Source organism: Anopheles cruzii, chromosome 2, assembly GCF_943734635.1.
Source record: "Anopheles cruzii chromosome 2, idAnoCruzAS_RS32_06, whole genome shotgun sequence".
Lineage (NCBI taxonomy): Eukaryota > Metazoa > Arthropoda > Insecta > Diptera > Culicidae > Anopheles > Anopheles cruzii.
Window position 1 is genome coordinate 58,210,117 of NC_069144.1, and position 25,766 is coordinate 58,235,882.

Consider the following 25,766-nt stretch of genomic DNA (forward strand, 5'->3'; position numbering starts at 1 on the left):
CACACAGACAGCAGCTACTACGTTTCCGGTGCAACCACTCTCCTCGCCTTTTCCCGTGTTACAACCTGTCAGTAGTGTGATTGGCGCCGGGAACCGAAAGCCAATCGCGAGCAATCGCGCATCTAAAGCAATTAGTGCGGCCCTTTTGCAATCGCACCGCGATGACAGCCGCACGGCCAAGGACTCACGCACTGGGAACAAATCCGGGACCACCGCGGGTGCAAATGTCAAACCTTCTGTCCCCGGAACTACTTCCGCGCAAGCCGGTAGCGGCCTACTTTGCCGATGCGTAAATACTCCCGAATCGTAACCGTAAACGCCGCGGGAGGACGTAGGAAACACTAACTACGAAGGCTTTTTTTCTTCATACTGCCCAAAATCTCTTGCCCCGTCGTCGTCGGCTCACACACTTTCCATTGACGACATCAAATCACGCACACTCTGACCCGCTGTCTCGCCCGCCAATAAGAGAACACCAACACGAACACACAAAACACCGATCTGTCGGCGCGTGATGAGAGAGAGTGAACCTGCGAGTGGGTCGAACGCGCGCGGCGGGAGTGGGTTCGAGCGGGATGGCGCGACCGCTGACCGCGTGATGTGAACAACGCGCGGGAGCGAGAGCAAGAACGAGCGGAAGGACGACGGCGGTTGGGTTGACAACTTTTGTGGACCACTTTTCGGCACGAAAAATCACTTCTCCTTCCCCTACTTCATATCACGCTGGCAGTGGCTACGGAGCGGAACACTTTTCACATTTTTCCGACCCCGAGCGAGTAGCATTAGCTGGTGAAATTACCCGTTTTACGTGCGTCCAATTCACAGCCCCTTTCGCGGAAGTTCTCACTCGCGTAAAGTTTCGCACACACATGTGCCACACAGTTTCTCACCGACGACGACTGCTCGAATACGAAAATGTCAAACGAGAGGCCTGAGAAAATGGCCATTATGCCACCTGGGCCACTAACGTAACGCGTGAGTAACGCGTGAGTGCGCGGGTAACGCGTGAGAAGAAATCAATCCAAATAATCCAAATAATCCAATCAAATCGCCAAATCCAATCCAATCAAATGGCGAATTTGGCAATGACAATTTGGCAAAGTTTGTCTGATTTTAAATACAGTTTCCGTTTTCATTCACTTGATTTCCGTTTTTGATTACTTTCGTAACCGTTCGGATGCAAAAGTTTGATTTTGCGCGTGCCTGTTTTGACATTTCTCATTTAACGACGTTTGACACAAAAAGTCATCAGGCAAAAAAAAATCGTTCGTAAAAGTTTTGTTTGGTTCCTATCGCACTTTCACCAGATATCGTGGCTCTAAAACCTTATCCTCGCCATGATCAAAGCGATTCTGGTTTTCAACAACCATGGGAAACCTCGACTATCCAAGTTCTACCAATATTTCGTAAGTCCATGTGGAAAACTGCCAGCGTCAAGCAGAATAATCGATATCGATACGGTTGGTGGTGCGCCACCATATGGATGGGTCGTTATATCTTTGTTTGCAGAACGAAGATATGCAACAGCAGATCATAAAGGAAACCTTCCAGCTGGTGTCGAAGCGGGATGATAATGTGTGCAATTTTCTCGAAGGCGGCAGGTTAGTACGAGGGGGCCACGGAGAGCGTGCTCAATTTGTTGATCGATCGTTCCGTTTGCAGCTTAATCGGTGGCTCAGACTACAAGCTGATTTACCGGCACTACGCGACGCTATACTTTGTGTTTTGCGTCGACTCCTCCGAGAGCGAGTTGGGCATACTGGACCTGATTCAGGTGTTTGTCGAGACGCTGGACAAGTGCTTTGAGAATGTGTGCGAGTTGGACTTGATTTTCCATGCCGATTCCGTGCACCACATACTGTCCGAGCTGGTTATGGGCGGCATGGTGCTGCAGACGAATATGTCCGATATTTTGGCCCGCATCGAGGAGCAGAATAAGCTGCAGAAACAGGAAGCGGGCATTTCGGCGGCCCCGGCCAGGGCGGTCAGTGCGGTGAAAAGTATGAATCTCCCCCAGCAGATCAAGGACATCAAGCTGCCCGATCTGCCCCAGGCAATCAAGGATCTGAAGTTCTGACCAAACCACAACCTCGACGCGTCGTTGCTTACCAAACTAGCGGCCGACTCCTCGTACATTCCCATTAGCAGCAGTCTGGAGGGGTTCAACTTTGGCGACTGCCATCACCAGTCGGAACATGTGGGGGGCTCGGCAAACGATCGTGAGGCAGCAGCATCGTCCCGGAGACACCTGCCCCGACGGTCGTCCGTGGCGCCCACTCGCTCTTCCAGTCTGCTGCCGAGCGCAGAGCTGAGCGACTGAGCAAAGAAATCCTTCTACAAATGGCCTCCCAATGAAGGAGTGGCCGTTTTTTTCCTTGGTGCTTTCCTTCCCTTTCCTTTCCTTTCCTTTGCTGTTAGGTTTAGTGGCTACCGTATTATTATCCGACCGTTGCGTTGCGAACGAGATTTATTGTAACAGTTATTAAAGAAATAATAAACGAATATGATAATTTGATAGATAAAAACGTTTTGAAATTCTGTCGCTATGACAAATCGTAGCGTTTGGACCGCCTTTATTCGTTAGCCCCGTTACGGCTCGTTACCGAAGGGGTCTTTCGACCAGTTCGTTACCGAAGGGGGTTGCCAGCGAACAATTCAAAAATTACACACGCATACAGTCACGCCAGTCGGCCGGCAGTTCATTCGTGTTTCGTTTGCGCCTGGACTCGGTTATCGTTTTTAAGCTCCTTAGGTGTGTATTCCGGTTCCGGTTCGTTCTCCCGGATCTAGTGCCGTGTGGTGGGCTGATTCGAAGCTTTTCATTTGTCGGAAGTGAAGCCGTTTGGCGAGACGAACAGTAACTGTTCGGTTCGGCTGCGTGTCACCAAAAATTCCATGCAGAAAGAACGCCCGCAACGGACCCCGGCTTCTAACGCGAAGTGTGCAGATCGGCGGAATGTGAACGCGTTGTCTGTCTGTCTGTGTACCCCGGGACGCTTATGGCGCTCGCCTTGTCGCCGCTGGAAAAGCATGGCCAACGGTTCGAAAGGACGAAAAGTTAGCAATAATAACAAAGTGCACATTGGATTTGGTGAAGAAACATTTTTTTTGCTCCAGACCAGCAAGGCCAGCGGTGGCCAGGGCCCCTGTGGTCCGGAGGTGTGTGTGCTGGAGGAAAAAGATTTGAAGAAAACTCGTTTAGTGAGCGGCAGTTTCGGCTTCGACGTGCGAGTGCGACGAACACAGTAAAAAGCCAGTGCGGGGCCTACGGAAGCCGGGCGATCGAGTGAGACCGTCCGATAGGACGAAGTGAAGAACGAGATAACGCGCGAGAGAGAGGGAGAATAAAAAGTTCGCGTTCTTGGAGTGTCTTCTTTTTGCTGCTTTCGCTGCGTGTCCTCCGCTCTGCACTGCACACCCGGCCCCGGCTATCGGAATGAATGGCTTGTTGGTGTGTGCGTGAGAGTTTCCGCTCGCTGGAACCGAGCGGCAGCGGCGGCGGCTGTCCGAAGTATCGGTATTTGATGCTCCTCGGTCTGGTGTCCCTTTTTATTTGCTTTAAGGTTTCCAGTGTTCTCCTTCTTTGCTTTTCATTTCTTCCCCGTGCGTATGTATTGGAGACCTCTTTTGGTGCGGTAAAGCAACAAAAAAAAGGTCCCACTAACCACGCCAAATTCCGCTTTGAGTGCGACAAAACAATATCGGCACGGTGGTGCACAAACAATACTTCCGTATTGGTCGCGGACTTTACAAACAATAACAAAACCAATTGTGGAAAGCCAAAACCGCTAAAAGCAGTTCACCTGCACACCTGTAGCCATGGAAGCCACAGCAACATGGCAGCCAAATTTACCAATTCTCGTTCCAAGACACATTTCTTCACACAGTGAACTTTGATTCCGTGTTGTTTTTTTCTCCAGAGTAAACCAGTTCTCTCTCTGGGGTCGTTCCAAGATTGGGTGTGTTTGTGATGTGCGCGTGTGGCTCTGTGTGTGTACACATTTGTGCGCTGTTGTAGGTGGAGGTAGAGGCCGCTGGGTGAACGAGGGAGCAACTAGTGAACGAAAGAAAAGTACTGTACACACCGCGGGGTTAGTACAAACGAAAAGTTGCCCTGACTTGCCGTGTGACAGTTTGGAAGTACCGTGGAGAAGAGCAGTGGTTCTGCAGGTTTTTTGGTACCGCCTGGCACTAGTAGGCGACGGCGGCGGCGTTGGCGGCTTGTTGTGTGGGGGATTGACAACGATTTAACCCCCCCGGGACCCGATCTCGCGTATCCCGCACATTACTCTGTATTCTGGCCCCACGAAGTGTGTGCGGCGGGATACGCGAAATACACACGCGACGAAGAATGTATGCGGCGAAATGATACATCATCTCATCATGATGCGACGTTTGTGGTAGTGTGCGTGCGGCTCGATTATGATCGCCCCACGGTCGATCGTGCTGGAAAAGCATCAAAGTAAGGTGCGCACGACGAGAGCAAAGGGTGGTTATAAGCAAAGTTCAACGATGCTGCAGCTCCCCCCCTTCATCGGTTGCTGCCAAGCTGTTGTGGAGCCTTCGACTCCCTTGAGCGGCGGGGGCCTTGGTGTGCAGCTGTTTCGAAAACAACCAGGAAATGGTAGAAATTGACAGTCTTTCCATCAACTAGCCTCCTGCGATGCTAGCTGACAATCGAAATGTATCAGAGGATTCAGAGCCATTGGGCAACATGTGGTGTGTACCCAGGAATGGATACCAAGCCCCCTCGCGCCCCTCAAATTATGTCTTTCCGTGTGTCTGAATGGTGCTTTCTCGATGAGTTTGATACCTCGATGCACTGTTTGAGGACTCTTCAATAAAATCTCGGTCCTTGCGGTGTGCTGTGACTGCTCTGACACTTGACACATCTGCGCTATGCGCTTGGCACGGCCCGGTTCACTGCTGCAGCTTTCGCTCTTTTCTTCACTCTTTCTTACTCGTAGACTCACACACACACTCGAAGCACACGGGCCGCAGACATCCGTGCCGCGCTTCTTTGTGTGTCCTCCGCGCGAAAGGGTTTATCGGGATTTAAGCACCACCCCGCGCTGGCCAGGAGAGCTGCTGGGTGTCGGCGAAAGCCCCACCGCCGAAAAAAGCGTCCCTGGCGAGCGATGTCGCGCCAGAGTTGCAGTTTCACCTCTCCCCAACGGTAAAAGTAATCATATTTCGCGCAAATGCTTCCAGTGCCGCGCGGCTCTCTGGAGGTCAGCGATGTGGTCGGTCACCCCACCACCACACAGTCACAGCAGGAGACAAGCGGCGGGGGCTCGCACGCTCGGCAGCAAAACCGTCGGACGGAGAGTTTCGTCTGGCCAGTCGATAAAGTGCAACGTGACTGAGCAGTCGTGCGTCGTGTCACATCGAGGGGCGCGCTCTACCGTGAGTGTGAAGCAGGCGAAACAAGCGCGCGTGTCGAGAGTGTGTGTCACGTACGCGGTTTTCGCCGAAATAGTCACGCACCGGCACTACCGCAGAATCAGAACACCTTTCTCCACAGTTTTAGGCCTTTCCGTTTGCGCTGCCGTCATTGGGATTTTCGGGGTCTTCCCGCAGGAAGCGTCATACTGAGTCATCTTCGTTTTCACCTAATAATGGATTGATTAGTGCTTTTTTATCGCTCCAGTTTCGGATGCCGGATACTTTCCAGAATAAATGAGCCTTTATCACATTTTTCGTAGGAATGCTGGTCGCGGCTAACTCTACCTTTTTTCGGTCGCAGACTACTATGTTTAACACAAAAGCGCCCCTGGCGGTAATTCTAGACCGGGAGGGCTACTTGGATGTGATCTTTCATGTAGTGTTCTGGTTGTAAAAAATAAGAATCAGGCTGTAGTGCGTTAAACCGAACCGATTTGGAGTGCAGCGCGAAACGGAAACACTGTGAACAGCGTGAACAGCGAAAAGAACCGAACCGAAGCGAAAGAAAAGCATATAACACTTTCAAACCGGGGGTTCAGATTATGTGTGTGTGATGGGGTGGGGTTTTCCTGTTTCATAAAAGTATAGTCCTTGTATTCTCTTCTTCCGAATGCAGTGAAAGTTTTGTGTGTGGCGTAGAATCGAGCAAAACCGCGTGTGAGCATCAAAATTTTCGAGGAAGAAAGTGTACGGCAAAAGCAATGAAAGAGTGAGATGCGTGTGGATAAAAATAATAAGTGAATTTACACATCGATCGCCCCGTCCCGCCGCCGTCGGCAACTCTGATAATACATAAACTTCGAACGAATCCAAGCAGGCCCATTGACGGAAGATTGTTCCCCGCCGTTGTTGTTGGTTGGCCCTCCTAACACGAGCCCCCCAGCTGAGGCCCCAGATTCCCCGGATTAGTTTCCTTGTTCCTTGTGTGCCTCCCGAGCCGAGGTTTCCGACTACCGAACGCCACCGGCGACAGCGCAGCGACCATCATGGCCGAGGACATGCGAGACCGTAACGACCCGGAGCTGAAGTATCTGTCGGTCGAGCGGAACTCGTTCAACGATCCGGCTACACAGGCCGAGTGGACACAGAAGCGGCTCGTGTGGGTGCCGCACGAAACACAGGTAAGACACGCACGACGTAGGTAGGTCGTAACATTAGAACATTTCCCGCTGGAGAGCAGCAAATCGGAATTGACAAGAGACGCACGCCACACCTTCTCCCTGCTGAGTCACACGACACCGCCGCCCAGAGGATGAGCCGCGGAATGGCCACCTCGCGAGTCCATTTGTCTATTGCGGGGCTTGATGGTGCAGATAATTTCGAGGCGGCATCTTCGCGGACCCTTCATCAAGCCACACATGCAAACCAAAGTATCCAAAGCCTACTCTGTGGAGAAAGACTGCTTTGTGTGTTGAGTCGATGAGTCAGTCGCATCGCTATCATCAAGCATCATACGAACGAAATTGGACCTTCTCGCCTTCTTTGGTTGACAACACAAGTGACGTGCGTTTGGAGTGGCACAACAAAAAACGATGTCGCATGGCATGTGTTGAAACACTTTCAGCCACAGACTGAGAGACAGATAAGCCTTCTCCGAACTGTCTGATACACGCGGACCGGCGGGGGGCCGTGCCCACCGAAAAGGCCCTTTCCGGTGCCGGTTATCTGTGCCGTTTTTTTAAAAGATTGTTTAACTCTTGTCAACTCGCTCGCGGGTTGTGGCGAGATGTTTGCGTTGTGTGTTGTGATAAGATAAGAAAGAAAACACGATAAAAACGTGCCGTGGGGACGACCGGGGCGATGATGGTATGCGAGATCGTTTGGTGTTGGCCGACCGAGATTGCGTGGCGGTACCGTGTTCGCCATTTTTTGATCGATTTTTGATCGAAAATTTCGATCAACTTAAATTTAGTCAAAGACCCTGGCTAAGGGATACATATTTGATGACGAACGGGTTGTTGCCCCGGCCGTAGAACCGGCCGGTGGCTGGCGAATGTTTTAAAATCCGTCACCTATGACCGGAAAACTTGCCGGCTGGCGCGACCGCCGGTCTCTGTGTGTGTTTTTACTCGCATTTTCCTGCCACAAACATTCACGCGAACCGTCCGTGTCTTTGTGTGTCGATCTGGCCCCGACCACGCTTGAGAGGATGCTCTCTGCGGGATTTGAAATATGTTTTCCGTGGCGTGTATTCAATGCCATCGTTGCGTTGCGGGTGTGTGTTGGTTCGCTGACTAGCTGCCGGCCCGATTCTCGATTCTCGTGTCCGCGGCGGCATCGCCGATTACAACCACTGCCGCGGAATGCGTCGTCGTAGTTCGCAAATGCACATTCTCCTTACCGAGTTCTCTGCTCGTTGGTGTGTGTTGTGGTGTCTGGCACATGTGCAGAATCTGCATCTGGATTGAGATGAAAGAGCGGCACGGCGGAGGGCGGCGCACAAACGCCCTCTAGCATATTTTGTGCAGCATGATGCGCCCAGACATTGACCTGGCGGCGGATGGTGGATTGACTGGCGTTGATGATGATGATGCCGTTGCCGTTGTTTGGTTTCAGTCGTGTCGTGTTCGTGCCGACAGTACGTGCCAAGAATCGAGACTTCTTTACCCAAGAACACGTCATCCGATCAATATTATGTCCCGGCTCAGAAATATAGAGGGCAACAGAAAGAGGACAAACAGATAGCTGTGGAATTTAATATTAAAATCCACCAAGAAGATAGCGTCATTTCTGCGATCCACGATCGTCCCTTGCTTTCTTGATCAATCGTCATGGCTTTTTTTGGCCAAACGAAAGGAAGATGGGGCCATCGTTTGTGCGTGTCGGCCTTGAATCACCGACTCGCGGACGCACGGACGCACTAGAAAACGGGGTACAAAGTGTAGCGTCAGCTACGCAACGACTGCTACGGCCGTTTTCTTTTTGCCAACCGACAAAACATGGCCACACATGGGTCCGGAGTAGAACAACTTTCCTTTCGTTTTGGGCCCAAGTCGTGTTGGGGTTTTGGGCCGGCATTATGGCAACCGGATGGGCCGCGGCCGCGGGTGGCCGCCGCGTGTGTGCGAAGAAGTTTTAAAGTAAATAACCGAGGTAAAGTAAACACCGTTGGCAAAAAGTTAAGATAACGCGGACCGGCGCAAACCCACACACCGGCGCAAGGGCCAACGCCCATGGTCCGCGGAAGTGGTGACGGTAACCAGACCATTGGCCGGCTAGAATTTCGTTAAAATCCGACGCCTGCCGGTGGCGTGAATAACAGCTGAGAGAGCTCCCCGTGCGCCGACCAGGTTCAAGAGACCGCGGATGACTCTTAGCGCGCACAATCCCTGAATCTCGGCAAGTAAACATCCTGTACTACGAGGATTGGCAATCCCCGACGCTCGTGGCTTTTTTGGGACTACGTCTCCTTGGATCTTGGAAGCGTGTCTGGTTGCTATGAGACATCGGCATGTCGACGTAGTAGACGATGGTAAACTGATGATTCGGAAGGAAGCAGCGAACTGTCAAACGATGTAGCGTACGCCGCGCTGTGCTTATTGTTGGTGGGTCTGTTATCTGGCCGCGTCCGGTCGAGAGGTTTGCTGGCGGTTTTTTTAATGGTCACGGCGATGATCTGGGCTGCCAAATATTCGCGTGTGTGTGTTGGGGAATGAAGATGAGTCATGAGATGAAGCAGCACCGAAATAACCTGTCGTTACTCGCCTCGGTTCTTGTCTTGGCTCGAGTTTTTCTCACTTTCCAGTGCAACGAGAACACAGTAGGCATGGAGTGTGCGGTGATGTATTTACACTTTCTTCACTTCGTTGGAAGAATGTCAACGCAAACGCGAAAGACAAAAAAAAAATCATGCGACCCCTTTGCGGGCCCGGGTAATCAAGCCCCAGTCGGGTATCGCGCGCGCGCGCGCGCCTTCAAGGCCGTTGGCGTACTTGTTTTGCGTCCTTGGCGCGCTCATGAGGGGCACCTTACCGCCTCGCCGCCAGTTAATGGCGCCCCTGACGACGACTCTTCTCCAAAGCCCGGTATCGAACCAGTCGAGCCAAGCGCGTAGTCTTGCGATCTCCTTTCCCCTGAGAGTGGTGGTGCTACTCGTCCGGACTAAACTTTACCATATACGGTCAACACCAGTCTCGACCCCGACAGTCGTCGTTGTCGTCGTCGACTGATCGAGCTCGATCTCTTGGGTTCTGCTCTGTCTCCGTCCGAAAGTCCCTGGGTGTCCCGCGCTATGTAGGTCAGCAGCGGCTCCGACGGAGCTTGACGGACTTCTTGTGTTATCGGACCCTGGATGGAAACGGGCGAAGCGCAAGATGCGTTCACACTAACACACTGACCTCCGGAGGGATGCCCGTCGCATAAGAATTCTGTTTTAGACCTTTTAGGAGTTTTACATTTTATTAATTTTGTTCCCCATCTCTTTCTCTCCGTCCGTAGGGATTCGTCGCCGCCAGCATCAAGGGCGAGCGTGGCGATGAGGTCGAAGTCGAGCTGGCCGAAACCGGCAAGCGCGTTCTGGTACTTAAAGACGACATTCAGAAAATGAACCCGCCCAAGTTCGACAAAGTCGAAGACATGGCCGAGCTGACGTGCCTGAACGAGGCGTCCGTCCTGCACAACATCAAGGACCGATACTACTCCGGCTTGATATATGTAAGTATGATTTGGCCCCGATGCTTTGTCCTGTCCTTTCGTTTTAGATCGAGCCCTCCTGATCCGGTACAGTTTTAGCACCTCATCAACGAAACGCGGTCCGTTTCTGCGCTGGAATTTCGGATTGCCGTGTAAAGTGTGCGTCACACGAGCGGCCCAGCGAGAGCACAAGGCAACGAGCGGTCGTCCGTGTGCCGCGGCGCTGGTTGAGCAACAACAACCCGAGAGCATAACTGCTATTATGATTCCTTATTTGGTCGGTGGTCACCTTGCCATATCTGGTCTCTGCCGTGCGCCATTTTTGGTGGCAGCAAATTTATGAGAAGAACAGCGACGACGATGGGGCCACCGAAAGGCTGGCTGTAGCTTTTCACAATGTGCTGTAACCTTTGCCTCTCGTTTTGGAATTACCACTTGGGTTTTGGTGCCTTTTTTTTTTGGGGCGCACCCGCCTGTCCCAGGGGTGGAAAAACGGGGGAATCGAAAGGTCACTTTTCACAGTGGCCAACAATGATCGGCAGCTTCTTGTCGAGAGCACAGCGGGTCAACGGTAAGCTGCGAAGTTTCGAATGGAATGCTCCCGGAATGTGTGTGAGTCTTTCGTAACGGTTTTGTCAGTTTATTTTACGATGTTTGCGTCACTTTTAAGGACAGCGGCTTTTGCTGTCTCTTCCTCTCTCTCGCTTTCACTGGATGGTGTTTTGCACGATCGCAACACGTGTAGTCATTACACACTGTAGTTGATCACTGCCTTTGCGTCGTATGGTAGCGATCGCCATTAGATATCACCCATTTGTCGCGCTTCCTTAAAATGGTGATCGACCGCGATCGTATGGATGTTCATTTCGAAGCGGATTTGTCGTTAACATCCCGGCAGCCCCGATCGCCGCCTGTTGTTGCAGAGGCGGAGCAGGAAGCCCAAGATGGTCGGGCCCGTCACCATCATGTGGCACATAAACAATTTAATCTGAAACCCAGTTTTTTTTTCGTTTTGGTTACGTTCGGTGGCGCTGCTGTGATCGGCGCATGACTCACAGAGGCGTGTAGTGATTGATCAGATCAGAAACATCAAATGCGTGTGTACCGGTCCCCGGTGGCTTCCACGCAAAATCGGGGGACACCACATCCCATAGGGGCCCTCCCCAAACCGATCGCGCTACCGATCACTGATTCTCTCTCTCCCCCCGTCTGACTCTCTGTTTCCCGTTTAAAGTAAATCAATTTACGACTGCAGCGCGCGCGGCTATGTAATTTAGACCCGGGAGGGGTGGCGATCCGACTTAACCCGACGCCGCCGCCACCACCGGTTGGGACTTTCAAATGTTCCGTCCACACCGAGGGCTGTGTTTACTATTATAGCTCTCTCTCTCTTCTCGCTCTGTTTCTCCGGCGGGGGTGGCTGGCTGGCTGGCTGGATGCGGCTAGTTAACAGCAACCCACGCGCACCCACCATCCGCGTTTCCGCGTTGTTACATTTGTCCACCTTCGCTCTCGGCACAACAAAAGACCGGAGACCGCCCGCCCGCCCGCCAACTCTCTGCGGGGCTTTGTGCCATGTGTGTTCGCCTTCGATGGCGGCACTGCGGTGCGGGGTCGGTTCTGTCGGGTTGATTGTGGAAGAGGATGGATGGTAATTTGAATAATGTTTCCTTAATTTATTCGCTTCGCTGGCGAAGTAATTATTTAATCACTGGCACTGGGCGCGAAGGTAGTAGGAGACCGCTTAGGAGGACGGCCCCACGTCTGTAGCTTCTTCTTATCATCGAGTCAAAGGTTCGCGTTAACGAGCCTGTTAGTGAGGTGTTTATGAGGAGGTCAACTCATACCGTCCTGTTGATCCTCTAGTTTTGGTCAAAGCTCCAACTGTGAAGCGGCGGTCTACAAAATCAACATTGAATTATCGTTGACCGATCAACCTGTTGTTGTTGCGTCCCTTCTTGACACTGCCAAGAAGAAGTTGCAAAGAAGAAAGAACTCTCCACCAATCGCGCGACGAGGGTTAAGGGTAGTCGCTTCGGTGGACAAAAGGTGAGCAGATTCCAGTGGCTATGAGTCAACAAAATGGGCTTCTCTTGTTCACTTTGCTTTGTTTTTGTGTGTGTGTGTGTTGCGTTGGGTGGACAAAGAAAACGAGTGACGTCATCGTACGTCTCGGGTTTCGACGACGACGACGACGGGGGCAGCACTCCCTGCACTTCACAGGCCAAAATGGCGCGCTCTAGGAGTTTAACGAACTCTTCTGCCCACTCTGCTATCGGCGCGTTGTGTCACACGCGGCCTTCTAACGCCCCTCAACGTGGCACTTCACACGGTCGGTCCCAATGCGGGCGCGTTGTTCCACACGATAAACACACTCGGGGCTCGGTAGCCTTAAAATTTGAGCCATTTTGTAGTGCCCGAAAACCTGCAGCATAATGGGGCGGGAAGCACAGTGACCGATCACCACACCACCGAAATCAGTATGCTGTGTTCGCCGCGGCGGCAATGGCGATCGCAGGGCAGCGATCTTCTAGCGTCGCGTCGCCAGCGACGGCGCTGGTTGTGCGATCCGCAGGAACGAGGAGGACGAGACGTGCCTTGAATATATGCTTCTGCTGTGCGGGCAACAAAATGCCTTCTGGCGTGCCGACCACTGCGTAGCACAACATTTTTCAGTGCGAGTCAGCAAAACAAGGGAACACTCCAGAGGGGCGGGCGGTAGCATAATTGTTTCACCTTCGGGTGGCCTCCGCGGTGTGTACGTTTGTTGACAAACTGTCCGGTGAACTATTCGCACCACTAAACGAAGTTCTCCGGCGCGGCATTGGGCTCCGCACATTCTGATGTGATAATGCACACACCAATTGTTGGTTCTTCGGCGGGTGTCACCAATCGGTGGGGGGAACTGGAGGGAGTTGAACCGGATTTCGTAATGCCTTTTTCGCCGTCATCATTTTGTCATCATCGCGCTCCGCCGTTACATGGCGTGTGTGGGTAATTATTCCTTTTCGCTACGTGATAGGCAGGCACCCCCGCCAACTTACTTTCTTGCACTCACCCGCACTCGGCGCGGACACACACGATGACGACGACCGACGACGCTCTACTTTGCATATCAGGCCCTCAGCAGCTCGGTTTGGTTTGAGGAGGTCCGTTTCCGGCCGGCCGGCTGCGTAGCGTAGGCCGTAGGAAATGTGGCGAAAGGAATGTGCTGGTGGTGCCGAGACCCCCGTTGGTTAATTAATTGTTCGAGCATGGCATGGGGCGGCCAACCTGAGATGAGAATCGGGGGGTGGTTTGCGCTAATTTTTGTGACAGGCGCGGGTGACGCTAATCCCTTGGTTTGGTGCGAGTTACTTAGCTTAGGTTGGCCGATTAAGCTCTCTATTATGCATTCTTAATATTTTTATCGCTAATCGCTCTCGAGAACTCGTCATTGGAGAGTTCCTTACACGACGGACGAGTTGTGAGTTGGCCTCTATCTTGCATCAGTTCACTCGACGGACGGACACTGGACAGCAGAAAAGTGAGGAGTAACATAACACCCCTTTCATGGGCCAAGGCGTCACCTAATCCGCCATCTCTGGTGTGGCTGCTACCGATCCACGGTTGAATGGGTAGTAGAAGGCACGCGGAGTCGGTTCGTGTGACAAGAAGAACCCTGCGGTTACGCGTTAGAGCGCGTCAAATGCTTAGCCATAAGTTCTCTAGCCGAATTAAAGGTTGGTCTAAATGGGGGATCTTGTGGTGAATCGTTGGTCCGGTAAGAGAAGAAGGATGACACAAATTAATTATCACACCAAACCGCATGATCGAATGGGGTTGTTCGAGTGATCTCTCAACAATCGTTCGACGATCGTTCGAAATGTTGTTTGGTTCGTTTCGGATATGTTTTGTGACCTTCTAGGTCGGTCGGTCGGCCGGTCACCCTGCTGCTAGGCGTGTGAAGTTGATCGTTAAATTAAATTTTCCAAAGCCGCGCACCATCTGTTCGTAGGCCATCAGATTGATAAATCAGCGATTTAAATGATCATTTTACGATCCACCCGATTACTCGTGGTGGCTTCTTCTGATGGACCACTCCGTGCCAATCCCACCACCTTAGACCGTGCAAGTCAGTCATCAAAGAGGACCATCAAAGATCAGATCTTTAGAAGCTGAGCCAATTTCACCGCCAATTTGCTCTCTAGGTAGTGTAAGACCTGCGTCGCACGGACCGATGCAGCTCCCAAGCTTGATATCCCCCACCGAAAATCCGAGCGAGTGGCGGCGCTCGAATGCGTCGTTGTTGCGTGTTCTGGTTTCGAAGCCACTTTTGACCATAAATGGCAGCACCTTGCGCCGCACCGCAGGAGATCACCGTTCAGTGGAGTGGAACCCTTACCGAGACGATCGGTAATAGATATGCTGCGGATCATCGAGAGCAGTGAGATCGGTTCGATTATCGCGCCGCCGCATCACCCCCTTGGTGTGTGGCTCCGCAGAGCACCAGATGGCGCCAGCGGTGGACGCGCGCCATGAGGTCACAACTCGCGCGTCAGTCACTCAGTCAGTCAGTAGGTCACTCTGTAGGGCGCCCCTTCGTGCATTGATAGACTGAGTCTGAGCCGCCGCGCGCTTTATGTTACGTCCAAATATGGCAAAGCCGGCGTCGAGCAGCGGCTGGCGCTGCCACGACAAGTCGAAGCGAGAGTCACCGAATGGTGCGCGAGTTTTGGAGGAAACCTTCAACGCAGTTCGTCTCGGTGGCGAATGCCCATACGGTTTTTGGCAGCCAACTTTGGGATGATTCGTGCCGTCTGCCGGGTAGTGAAAGTTGCCACCTACTCTTCTCTCTCTCGGATCAGTCAGTATTCCGGTGACGTATTCAGTATTCCGGGGTATCTCTCCGTGTGTCTCGATACCTGATAGCAGCAACCTGTTGCAGTATGGTGCCTTTTAATGCCTTTTCGGTACTCGATCACTCGATCTTGGCACTCGACTCGAAACGTGCAAAATCGAGGAGAACTCGGAGCGACGAAACCCGTTGTTGTGACCTCCGTCTTGTGATGTCTGAGACATCTCCATTGTCCGACCGACACAGAAAGAGAGAGAGGCGGGTCCCGCACACCCCAACAAGCCATTAAGTTCCCGTCCCCTCTCCCGTCCTCGGTTGGTGGCCCATTTGCGTGCGTCATTGCTGCCTGTTGCTCTTGGCACGCCCGTTCCGCGGTTGTTCCTTCGCGGGTTTCGTGACCACCATGATGCCGATGCAGCCAACTGCACAACACTCTTCTCCTTTGTCTCTGGTCTCTGGGCGGGCTGGCTGGAAGTGGTCGTGGCCGCGGAGGGGTTAGGTGATAATAAAGTATCACGCGTCGCGGGCACGGCTCGGGGGGCCGCACGCTTCACTTAATGTGGCGTTTGATTTCGCTCTCGCCGTTGTTTTATTGCAATATTATTGAGCCCGCGTCGTCGGCACATTTGGGACGCGCGCGTGCGTGTGTCAATAGTATCTTTATTAACCCCTATTATGATGTGGTGTCCGCCAGGCGTTTCAGTCGATTGCGCGCGTCACCGCCGAGTGGCCGAGACTCTTATTTGCAGTTAAAGCCGCGCCGGGGGGACTCATGATGAACGCGAGTCTCAAATCCTTGTGTAAAATCCATGGTCTCTCACAACCTTCGACGGATGGTGATTACGTCAGATTCACGTCGCACAAACACAAGGCCGATCCGGATGGAGGCAAGTCCGCGCGATCGCTCATCTCGTTTGCTGCTCTTCAACTGGACCGTGTGGCCTGCGTGAGCCTCTTTTGTTTGTTGTAATTATTCAAGCCCCAAACCGGTGTTCGCGGTCTATTCGGTTCGGCTGCTGATGACTCACATACACCGTTTGTTGGACGCACCGAATATCTGGGGACTCTAAACCACGGACATTCTTCTCCGGTGGTGACCTTGCTTTTGCCAGCTCTAAGCGATGGAAGAGGAGCAGCGAGAGAGATCGATCATGTTACGATCATGGACGGAAGGAAGGAATGGGCCACATTCTTTGTGTGGCTCTCATGCCTCATTTGGAGTGCAGTTCACGTAGTGACAGAACGACGGACACGACGGAACAGCAGGACCCTGTCGTCCATCGCATCCATTAGAACACGCTCATCACTTGACGCCTGCCAAGTTTGGCAACCTGGCACTTGCTTGATCGTGCGGACAACACACTCCCCAACGGCGGGAATGTTTTGAGAGAAAGAGAGAGAGTGTGTGAGTCTATTATGTCCGAACGGAACCGGACAAGCGGTGACCTTGAATACGTGCCTTGTACCAGAGGCGAGCGCCCGTCCGTCGCTCGGCGTGGCGGTCCCGGATAGGCGCACCGCGATGGAACGCGCACCGCGAATCGAAGAGAAATAAAGACCCCGCGGGCTTCTTCTTCTTCTAACGGCGGTGCGCGGCCACTTTTCACTAAGGGCGAATTTCGCTGCCCGGCCGCCCGCTGCTTATCGATTTTGACAGCCATTTTTTTATTGGGCTTTGGGCTTTTATGGAGGCATTTTGGGCGGGGAGTCCCCACGACGACGGTTCGCTCTGGTGGCCGATCGTCCGTCCGGGCGTGTCTGTGTGTGGGGCGTATTTTGACATCTCACGCGCGGTCCACACGCACACTCTCTCAAAATCGCCTCAGCAACCCATTCACCACTTGTTCCTCGCCCCGTTGGTGTCCTGTCTGCAGATGATGGTATGATCGTGTGTGTCTGTGTGGCGATCGGTAAGTTCTGGAACCAGTCCGGAACCAGCCGCGCGAGAGTCGGGTTTTCGGTTTGGGCAAACAGGTTCAACAGGTCGCGTCGGGCGATCGCTGCGACGACCAAGTTCTGGTCCCCGTGTCATGGCTTAAGCTTCTTGCCGGAGGTTGGCCGCGGGCCAGCGTAAGGATTTGTGTGTTATCATTCGAAACAATTCCCTCGGGAGTTCGGCTCCCAGATCACACAAACTGATCAGCCTCAGAACTCGCTAGATTGTTTTCATCCGGTCCGCCGACCGGCAGGCCAGCTACCACCTCGGAGTCATTGCCACGACGAATAATGATCGTGTTCTGGGGGCTGATCGTGGCTAGCAAACGCGGTTCCGGGCAGCAACGACGCTGATCTCGAGACCGTGCCCGAACGGAACTGGGCAGTTTATTGATCAATTTAGGAGGCTCAGTCGAACTGATCGTATGATTGAAACAAATGTCCCCTGGTGGTGGTGGAATTCGTTAGCCTGTTCCGTTGGATGGTCTCAAACGACATTCCGGAAGAAGACACTTGGAAGGTGGGTGCCATGGAGCAGAATTAGGGCGGCAGCTCGAAGCAGAACCCCGAGCGTGGGTTGCGGCATATTGGTTTTTGATGTCCTCCCCGCGGTTTGTTGTTTACAAAACACGGTCACGGGCGGCCACCCGCAGGTCCGGCGGTCTTTTCGATTGCTTGTTTGTTAAAGTTTTGTTTTTGCACTTTAATATGAATAATTGCCTATCGGGGCGGTTGAGATGCCGGCGGCACTCTTTATTCCCCGGGGCCGGCTGTGTGAAGGTCGCGAACGGCAAATGTGCTGTGGATCCACTGGTCGCCGTTGTTTGCTTTTCATCGCACCGATTACAGGTCAATCGGTGACTGATAAGATGCGCTCCACGATAAGGAGGAGGATCACTCTAAAAGCTGCCACTTCAAAGATGATAAAAAGTGACTCACTAACAGCCGGTCTAACTGACGATCGTCTTGGTGAAGATCAGATTCCAAGCGAGTACATTTGCGATCAGCAGCATGTGATCTTTTTCTGCAGTTTTATTTACAAACCAACTGACACGTATGCGTACGAAAATAAATGAACCTCCGAGTGACCTCAGGGCCAGGGCAGCTTTGGGAGGAATTTGAGAAATTTTTTATGACCCACCTCGCCAATCATATTTGCATATAACACCCGTGGCGCCAATGGGGAGGACGGTTAATAAATTCGCCATACCGCGACCGACTGGGGCAGGTACATATTTATAGAGATCATCACCAGCGACGACCACCAGCCGACGAGATCTGTTTTGAATGAATTCCGAGTGATGAATGAGAAAGTGGCCGTTAACGTTTTCAACGGCCCGGCAGCAGTAGTGCCCCCTGGGACATTTGGAGCGATGATGATGATGATGATCGGGTTTTAATGATTCTTTTTCTTTTCCCCGTTTCAGACATACTCCGGACTGTTCTGCGTGGTCGTGAACCCGTACAAGAAGCTGCCCATCTACACCGAGAAGATTATGGAGAAATATAAAGGCATCAAACGGCACGAGGTCCCGCCACACGTGTTTGCGATCACAGACACCGCGTATAGATCGATGCTGCAGGGTAGGTACTCGCACCGCGCGACCTCCACGCGTAATATTAGAAGCCCGTGTTCCAGACTCCGTTAGGCCGAATTGCAAGTCTCGAATATCCAGCATGGCCGCATGCCTGCGGTGATGCGCCACCGGCGTGCTTATAAATGTGTGCGCGCCTTTTCAAGGATCACGCCCGTGTGGACAGCGAGCGAGAGCGCAGTGATCAATGCAGACGCCGCTGCCTGTCTGCTAATTGCCTCCATCTATGGGGCGCGGCGTGTGTCCCATTCGCCGGTTGGATTAGCTCGCGATGGACATATTGGCATTGCTGCGCGCACGGAACGGACACGACCGGGCCACAAATTTGACGGCTATAATTAAATCGTTTTCTACTCTCGGCGATTTGCTCATTAACCACCGAGTATCGAGCGCCGCGGACGAAGGCCTTGACGCGCCGCGCACGAAGGCCGCGATAACGTTGACACGCGGATAATTGCGTCCGTCAGCGCAGCAACGGCGCCAGATTTCCATCCTTTTTTTGGGGGCACACTGCAGCAGCAGGATGCGTAGCGAACTTTCTAAAGGAGCGATTTCGTTGAGGTTCCCTTTCGCGGAAAGGTGCGCATTTGCATAAATCCCCCCCGCGGCGTGTCCCGTCCCCAAAACGCGAAAGATCACGCGAGAATCACAGCCCAGGCGGACTGAGTTGCCGGTTTTGGAATCGAAGGCGAAAGGCATCCGGTGGTCGGGCGGGCTCTCTGGTGATCTGTGCTATAATATGACCATATTAGTCCGAGACCGAGTTGTGTGACTTTTACCGTAAACGTCTCGGTTGCCTTTGGCGAAAGAAAGAACCAAGAAACCATATGGTGCGCCCGGCTCCAATCCAACTGGTGACACTGGTGGTGGTCACAGTCACTTCGATGGCCCCGGATACACGAAACATGTTACGATAGTTTGTTATGCGCGCACCAAGTTGGCATCAAGACACACTCTGGTAGGGGTCGTCCCGCCGCTGAGCTGACCATCATCGGGCACGACGGCGCCGGCTGATTCATCACGCAAATATGTTCGCCCGTTGGCTCCGGACCAGGGCACGTATGACGTGTTCCGGACGCAGCAATAGCAGCAGCGGCAGCAGGTTCACATTTCGCTGAACGATGCAGTTCCGCACTCTCGGCGATGGACGCAACCGAGACGTGTGTGATCGTGGCGCGATAGAGCGGCTTGTGCACCAGCAGCTTGAGTGATGGGAAGAGACCACCCGGCTGTGTGCATTCGATGTGTTATGTTACGCGGCGTAGTCGAGAGTGAAAACATTTCCTCTTTGCTTGTTTCCCAGCCCAGCCCGCCAGGCCGCCGGGGCGGATCTTCTTGACGCTACGCTAACAATCGCTTTGATTAATTACTTCTCCCGGGGCGCCCTCGCTCCTCCCGGGTAGGGTAATTTGTTTCTGACGTTACGAAAGTATTTGCAAACTACATTTTTGGTGACGCAGAAACGTTAATCGTACGCCGTTGCGTACATTAGCACACACTGGAAATAAAATGCAGAAAAACGCATACGATAAATCCCGTCATTGGTCGCCACCGAAAATTGCTTTTGACAAATCATTTAGCAACTGCCGCAGCCGCAGCCTGCTACGTGCCGAACGTTAAGTTTTTTTGTATACGGTTACCACGGTAACGAACCCCGATGACTTAATGAGGTCGCGTTAAGGTGAGGCCGACACTTGAAAAGTGGTTCTTTATGTGTGTCGCCCCGACTCGCTCGGAGCGGCCCGTATGTGAAGATGATGGCCATTTATGGAAACGACCGTCGACGACAGAGAAGGCGCGGTTCATAAGAGGCTCCCAATTTTTTATTGGCGAAACATAAAAATTTTTGCTTGCGCCGCCATATGCTTCTTCTGGGCTGGTGGTGTCTACACATTATTTTACATTTCAATCACACACTTTGCCCCCGTCAACAGATTGATTAATTTGTTGTGAAACACAACGGCCACAAAAACAATTATTCCGCCCCGATCCGGATCTTGCTTCGAGCTGTGGTTCTTGGTTTGGGTTCGAGTTTGGTCGATTTGGCGGAACCAAAATTGATCGCTTTTGTCACCTCTCGCAGCAGGCCGTGGGAGATGAGTGCGCCGAATACGTGACAAGCATGAGTTCGCGATCGACTAATTAAATTTGATGGATTTCGATTCGAGAAACACGGCGCGCGCACACGCCCGGAGCCGAAGCCGGGAGCAAAGCATTTGTGCCAACACGATCTGCGGAATGGCCGCCCCGGTGACAAACTGTAAATAATGCCAGCAGAAGCGGAACGCACAGCTTACTGATATCGGTGGCCGCTGGAGCAAAACACACGTACGCGCGCGCTGGCTGCGAATGTGTTCGCACAGGCGAGAGAAGTATGTGAGATGCCCCTGTTGTGCTCCAGTTGGCTCAGGAATGCTGCAGGCAAACATGTCAACTGTGACGTCTCCTCTCATCTCACCGTTGGTAAATCTCCCAAGCAGGCTGTGCAAGAAAACGGGCGTAGAGTGCGTTTACTCCATCTTCATGGACTATTTGCTTTAACCCCGGCTGCTCAGTCATGTTTTCTAGTTGTTTTTTAATTTGTTTAATTTGTGTTTCTTACTTTTTTCCACTTGCCTTTCCAGATCGAGAGGATCAGTCCATCCTGTGCACGGGCGAGTCTGGTGCTGGCAAAACGGAAAACACAAAAAAAGTTATCCAGTATTTAGCCTACGTTGCGGCGTCGAAACCAAAAGGATCCGTAGCGGTACGTTGATCAGAGCCATCATCACCACCACCGCCACCAGCACATGCTGATGGAGGGTGGCATAAGGGAACACAAGAACAATCGGCATATTTTCTAAATAATGCGTTCTAAATAATGTTAAACTGCCCAACCTTGTTTTAGGTTCCTGATTGGGGTCGATGATTACAGAAAAAACCGTTGTAAACATTTCAAAAGATGGATCCGTCTTCCATCTTGAAACAAAGACCGGCTATAGTAGACCGTGGACAGTGAGTCGAGTCGATAACTGCGTGCAATCAAAGAAGCCCTGGGTTTTTGACGTAACACGTTCCTATGGTTATGATGCCGCTCGACTTCACATCGGTGGATTGTTGAAAATTCCTTTTCCGAAACGTTCCGGTCGGTCATCCGATCGCCCCCCCCGGGGGGAGTTTGATTTTCTATTCTAATTGATGTATTACCTCCCTCCCACCAGCGGTTGCATTTGCAAATGCATGCAAATCACACACGGTGTGCGCGTGGAGACATTTTGTGGAACTCACTTTCTGTATCAATTCAGTTGCTGTTTTTTGCGTTTGCCATTACATCCCTCGTGTGGTCCACTGCCCTAGCCCCCTTGGGGGCGCGCACTTGTCATTTAGTTTTACCGCCCGTGGCTGTTTGCAGGAAGGAATTAATTAATGGTTAATTATCGCCTAATGGAAAAAATGCGTTTGAACGAGATTTTTTTCTCACCGAGCTGAGCGGTACCCGGAGTGTACCTCACACTCCGGATTCGTCCGGCCTGCCGGTTTCACGCAAGGTAAAGGCGTCTCTCTAACCGCGAAGTGGAGAAGATCAATCACGCAACGTGGTAGCGCAAAGCAAGACGTAAACACGCGATCACTCTCGGAATTGATGCGACCGGTTCGCGGACGCGCTCGATCCATTTCGCGTAGGAACGCGTCGGAACCGAATCTGGTACCGTGTGGCCTTTTATATGGTCTTCGACAGCCAGCTGATGTTTTCGATCTATCCGAGTGCCTGTGGTACTTTTTTCCGTAAAATTTCGAACGCTTTCAATACGGGTTTGTGTTTAATTTGCATTTAATTTTTATGGCTTCACTGTAAAATTTAATCGCACACGGTTTGATTGAATTGATATTCAGCCAGAAAAAGGTTGTATACCAACTGAATGCTTATTTATTACCGATCGGCAGTGGACCCTTCTCGGGGCGGCTGGTCGTAGCGTAATAAAATTGTGATCGACTCTCCGAGACCCCGTCCGTCCGACGTTTCCTCCGTTTCCTCCCTTGTGGCGGATGGTGTGTTACCTATTTTAGCCTTTTCCTGCAATAGCGAAAGTAACCGAAACACGGTTGTTTGGTGCGCGCGCCTCCCAAACATGGTCGTGGCGCAAAACGTGGCCTTTTTTAATGGAAAATTCTTGTTTTCCAAAAAACCCTATTTCGGTGGTGCCGTTTTAACGTATTGTGAAACATAAATTTACAACCAACCGCACGGCGGGAGAATAGCCACGCCGCGACACTCGGGTCACACCGGGGGTCGTGTGGTGGCTGCCGTCGTTATCGTTGCCACTCAATCTCCCAGATTGATTTTTTTCGGTTTTTGTAGGACAACTGCACGAGACACAGGAGACGAGAGATCCTGTACGAATCGAAAAGCCCATATTTGGATGCAAATGGCCAAATGACACACATCGCCAGCCCCGAAACCACCGTTCGCGACGGACGACGATGACCATAATATGGCACTCCTCGCGAATTGGGGCCACCAATGTATATATGAAATATAATTGACGCTGCGACGCACGCTCGCTGGTGGTTGACTCCGCGACCGACCGGTTCACTTCGCTCAGAGGCCCATTTGCGGTCTTGCGGGGCTCGATGGAGATATAAATCGCATCGAATTGTTCAATTCCCCGTTGCCGCTGCTGCCGTCACCGAGTGGCGCTCGGATTGGCTCATCAAAACCGCCATCATAAGCGGTGCAAGCAATTCATTAGCAGCGACGGCGGCGGGCCCTCCTTTTACGGTGGAAAAATGGGGTGGTAATGTTTCCGTCAGCAGGCCGGCCGCCACCACGATCAGCAGATCCTGAAACGTGCGTTTTCGCTCCAGCGAAAATCGCAGACTGATGAGAATAGAGAGCGATCGATCTTTGTGAATATTAACGAAATTAACAGTGAAACTTCCATGCCCAATGCCCATATGGCGCAGGTGGGAAAAGAGGGCATACAGAGAGCATATGGCAGTGTCGCGCAGGAACCGAAACCGCAAAACCGGGGTGCGCGGTTCCTTCGACCCCTGGGTGTCGACATTTTTGCCAGATACTATATAAGGGGCACACACTGTCGACGGCCAAGCACACGGACACACAGTGAGAGTACTCGGCCCCAGTGGCAACGCGATCCTTCCCCTGGTGGCGGCGGCGGCGGGTGGTGTGTTGTAATCCATTCTATTGATGCCCAATATGGTGCGAATTATATAAACCGAACCGGTCCGGTCGTATTGATCGAGTGCAACCGTCGGAGGCTTAACATATCGCGTGGCCTCGTCGAAGTCTCGTCGAAGTTGCAGCCGGCGGCTGGCGGCAGGTTAATCGAGTGGGGCTTGATTTTTGAGCAACAACAACCGAAGATGGTTGTTGATTTTTATTAAATGCCGTAAATTGTATTTTCACTTCCACCAACCGGTGATTAATTCTTCTCTTTTTTGGCTCGGTTTTGGCCCTCAGCAAACCGGAATTGTTGTGTGTGGCGGGCAATCTGTGTCCCCTGACTCTCTCTGACTGTTGAAAGACGAGGAATTTCGGTGGTTAATTTCTGTGAAAGTATTCGGTATGTAGAATGGAATTTATTTCGCCCCCTTTCGCTGGCTGGATGGGAAATCCTCCGCCCCACCGTCGGGCGCCACGGCAGCCAGAGGGTCAGAGACCGCGATCGCGCTCTCTGTTGGTTGTGGGCATAATTTGAGGACGATAATTTTTCATCATATTGCCGGATTGTTTTATTTAAATTATTTTTGTTCCGTACACACGTTTTAATATAATTTTTCTCTTCCTTTTCGCTCTTTTATTCGTCACCGAACGTTCGATCACTTACCTTATGCTTGTTGTTGCCGTACTTTGCTCGATCGTACCGCTCCGTACTCTCTGCTTGAGCGTGTGCAATATTCTAAAATCACTCGAATGCTACACAATATTCGCTCGCTAATCCGCGGCGCCAAACCATCGCATCGCAAATCATGCTCTGCATTTTCTGCACGCATGCATCCGCCATTCGCGTGCTACGGATCCATTCTGGAAATACCCCCCAACGTTTGCTGCCTGTCCTTGCTGCTGCTGCTGCGTATAGATGCCAACGCCGGCGCTAATTATTGTAAGTAACAAGTGTTTTTTGAGTACAATTTTTTTTCAAAATAGTCCCACCTAACGTGCTCCACACCACCACCGGCGACGGCGCCCATTAATAGACTTACACACTCTCCGTACGCGCTCTCCGTGTTCCGGGTTTTGTGTCCCGCGTCTTGACCCGCCAATATATCTTTATGTCGTTTTCTCTTCTTTCTTTCTTCTCACAAACAATTCACCACCAAAACAAAAAACAAACCAAAACGTCCAAAAATGCTATCTATTCAACGCAAATTTCGCCGCACGCGCGCCATCACCATCAACACGCCGCCACGCCAACCAAATTTTGCTTCGTTTTTAATCCCGTGCCCCGTTTTTCGGATGCCTTAAATTAATCATCGTTATGCGTGCTTGCTCTCGACCAAATTTGTAACACATAATCAATGTTTTGGCGCGCGCACGCACATCATTAACACAACAACCGCCACCATTAACGTGCCGCTCACAACGCACCACCACGATCACGATCACCGCCACAAAACTCGACTGCAACTCGACAAAATTCCAACCCCCAAAAACACATCCTGTGTGGTGTGGTGTCGATCCTCACTCATCTCCACCAAATGTCGTCTGTCCTGTCCGCGTCTGTGTAGAGTGGTCATCATGCGAGTTTATCGGTAAAGTATTGTCAGTCGTTGTCGTTGTACCTAGTTCTCTTGGTTTTGTGGTTGTTTGTTGCATTATTTGCTCTGCTCCTTACTTTACTCTAGTGCGAGTCGTTAGCTTTGTTGCACACTCCCTTGACTTTGGCTGCTTTTTAGTTAGCTTAGCTCTCTTATATTACTTAAGTCTTGTTGGTTGCTTTTCTTTCATTTCTACGTTGATCAACTTGCACTCTTCTTTATCTTTTTTACGCTCTGGCGTTGCGTTGTGTGGCTACATTTATCTTATTAAGCCCAGTTTGCTGCTCTGCTGTTGATCGGTTTCGGTTTCCAATGGTAGTACCCCGATGGCAGATGGTTGAGGTCATTCGAGAAATGAAATAACAGTAAACTCAGTAAAATATCATTAGTTTGGAGAAAAATAAACCCATTATTTAGCTGCCCTTGAGTTCTGTTGGTTTTTCTTTACTTTTAATTCATTTTATCTTATCATGCAGAAAAATTAGATTGTTTCAATACTCTTTACCATTTATTTTACATTTAACTTTTATTTTATCATTTACTTATTCCATTTTTTTTATCAA

At 51.7% G+C, this 25,766-nt stretch overlaps 2 protein-coding genes across 4 annotated transcripts in view; both read left to right on the forward strand.

Annotated features, from left to right (window-relative positions):
- Positions 1-1,272: 1,272 nt before the first annotated feature.
- LOC128267512 (AP-3 complex subunit sigma-2) lies at positions 1,273-2,445 on the forward strand. Its single transcript, XM_053004362.1, has 3 exons — positions 1,273-1,406; positions 1,510-1,601; positions 1,663-2,445. The coding sequence occupies exons 1-3, from the start codon at positions 1,338-1,340 to the stop codon at positions 2,075-2,077; spliced, it is 576 nt and encodes a 191-aa protein (XP_052860322.1). The 5' UTR covers positions 1,273-1,337; the 3' UTR covers positions 2,078-2,445.
- Positions 2,446-6,431: 3,986 nt separating this feature from the next.
- Positions 6,432-25,766, forward strand: part of LOC128267532 (myosin heavy chain, non-muscle) — a 28,585-nt gene continuing 9,250 nt past the window's right edge. The window contains exons 1-6 of one of the 3 annotated variants that reach the window (XM_053004385.1): positions 6,432-6,566; positions 9,883-10,098; positions 18,277-18,433; positions 21,069-21,190; positions 24,525-24,548; positions 25,174-25,197. In XM_053004385.1, coding sequence (XP_052860345.1) covers positions 6,432-6,566; positions 9,883-10,098; positions 18,277-18,433; positions 21,069-21,190; positions 24,525-24,548; positions 25,174-25,197 — 678 coding nt within the window. The remainder of the gene's footprint in view (positions 6,567-9,882; positions 10,099-18,276; positions 18,434-21,068; positions 21,191-24,524; positions 24,549-25,173; positions 25,198-25,766) is intronic. The other 2 variants (XM_053004386.1, XM_053004387.1) reach the window with 2 other exon arrangements.

Bases quoted from the DNA above. Each gene is read 5' to 3' on its own strand.
- LOC128267512 (XM_053004362.1), top strand. From the start codon at position 1,338: ATGATCAAAGCGATTCTGGTTTTCAACAACCATGGGAAACCTCGACTA. The intron at 1,407-1,509 runs GTAAGTCCATGT...CTTTGTTTGCAG, and splicing joins CCAAGTTCTACCAATATTTC to AACGAAGATATGCAACAGCA. The intron at 1,602-1,662 runs GTTAGTACGAGG...TTCCGTTTGCAG, and splicing joins AATTTTCTCGAAGGCGGCAG to CTTAATCGGTGGCTCAGACT.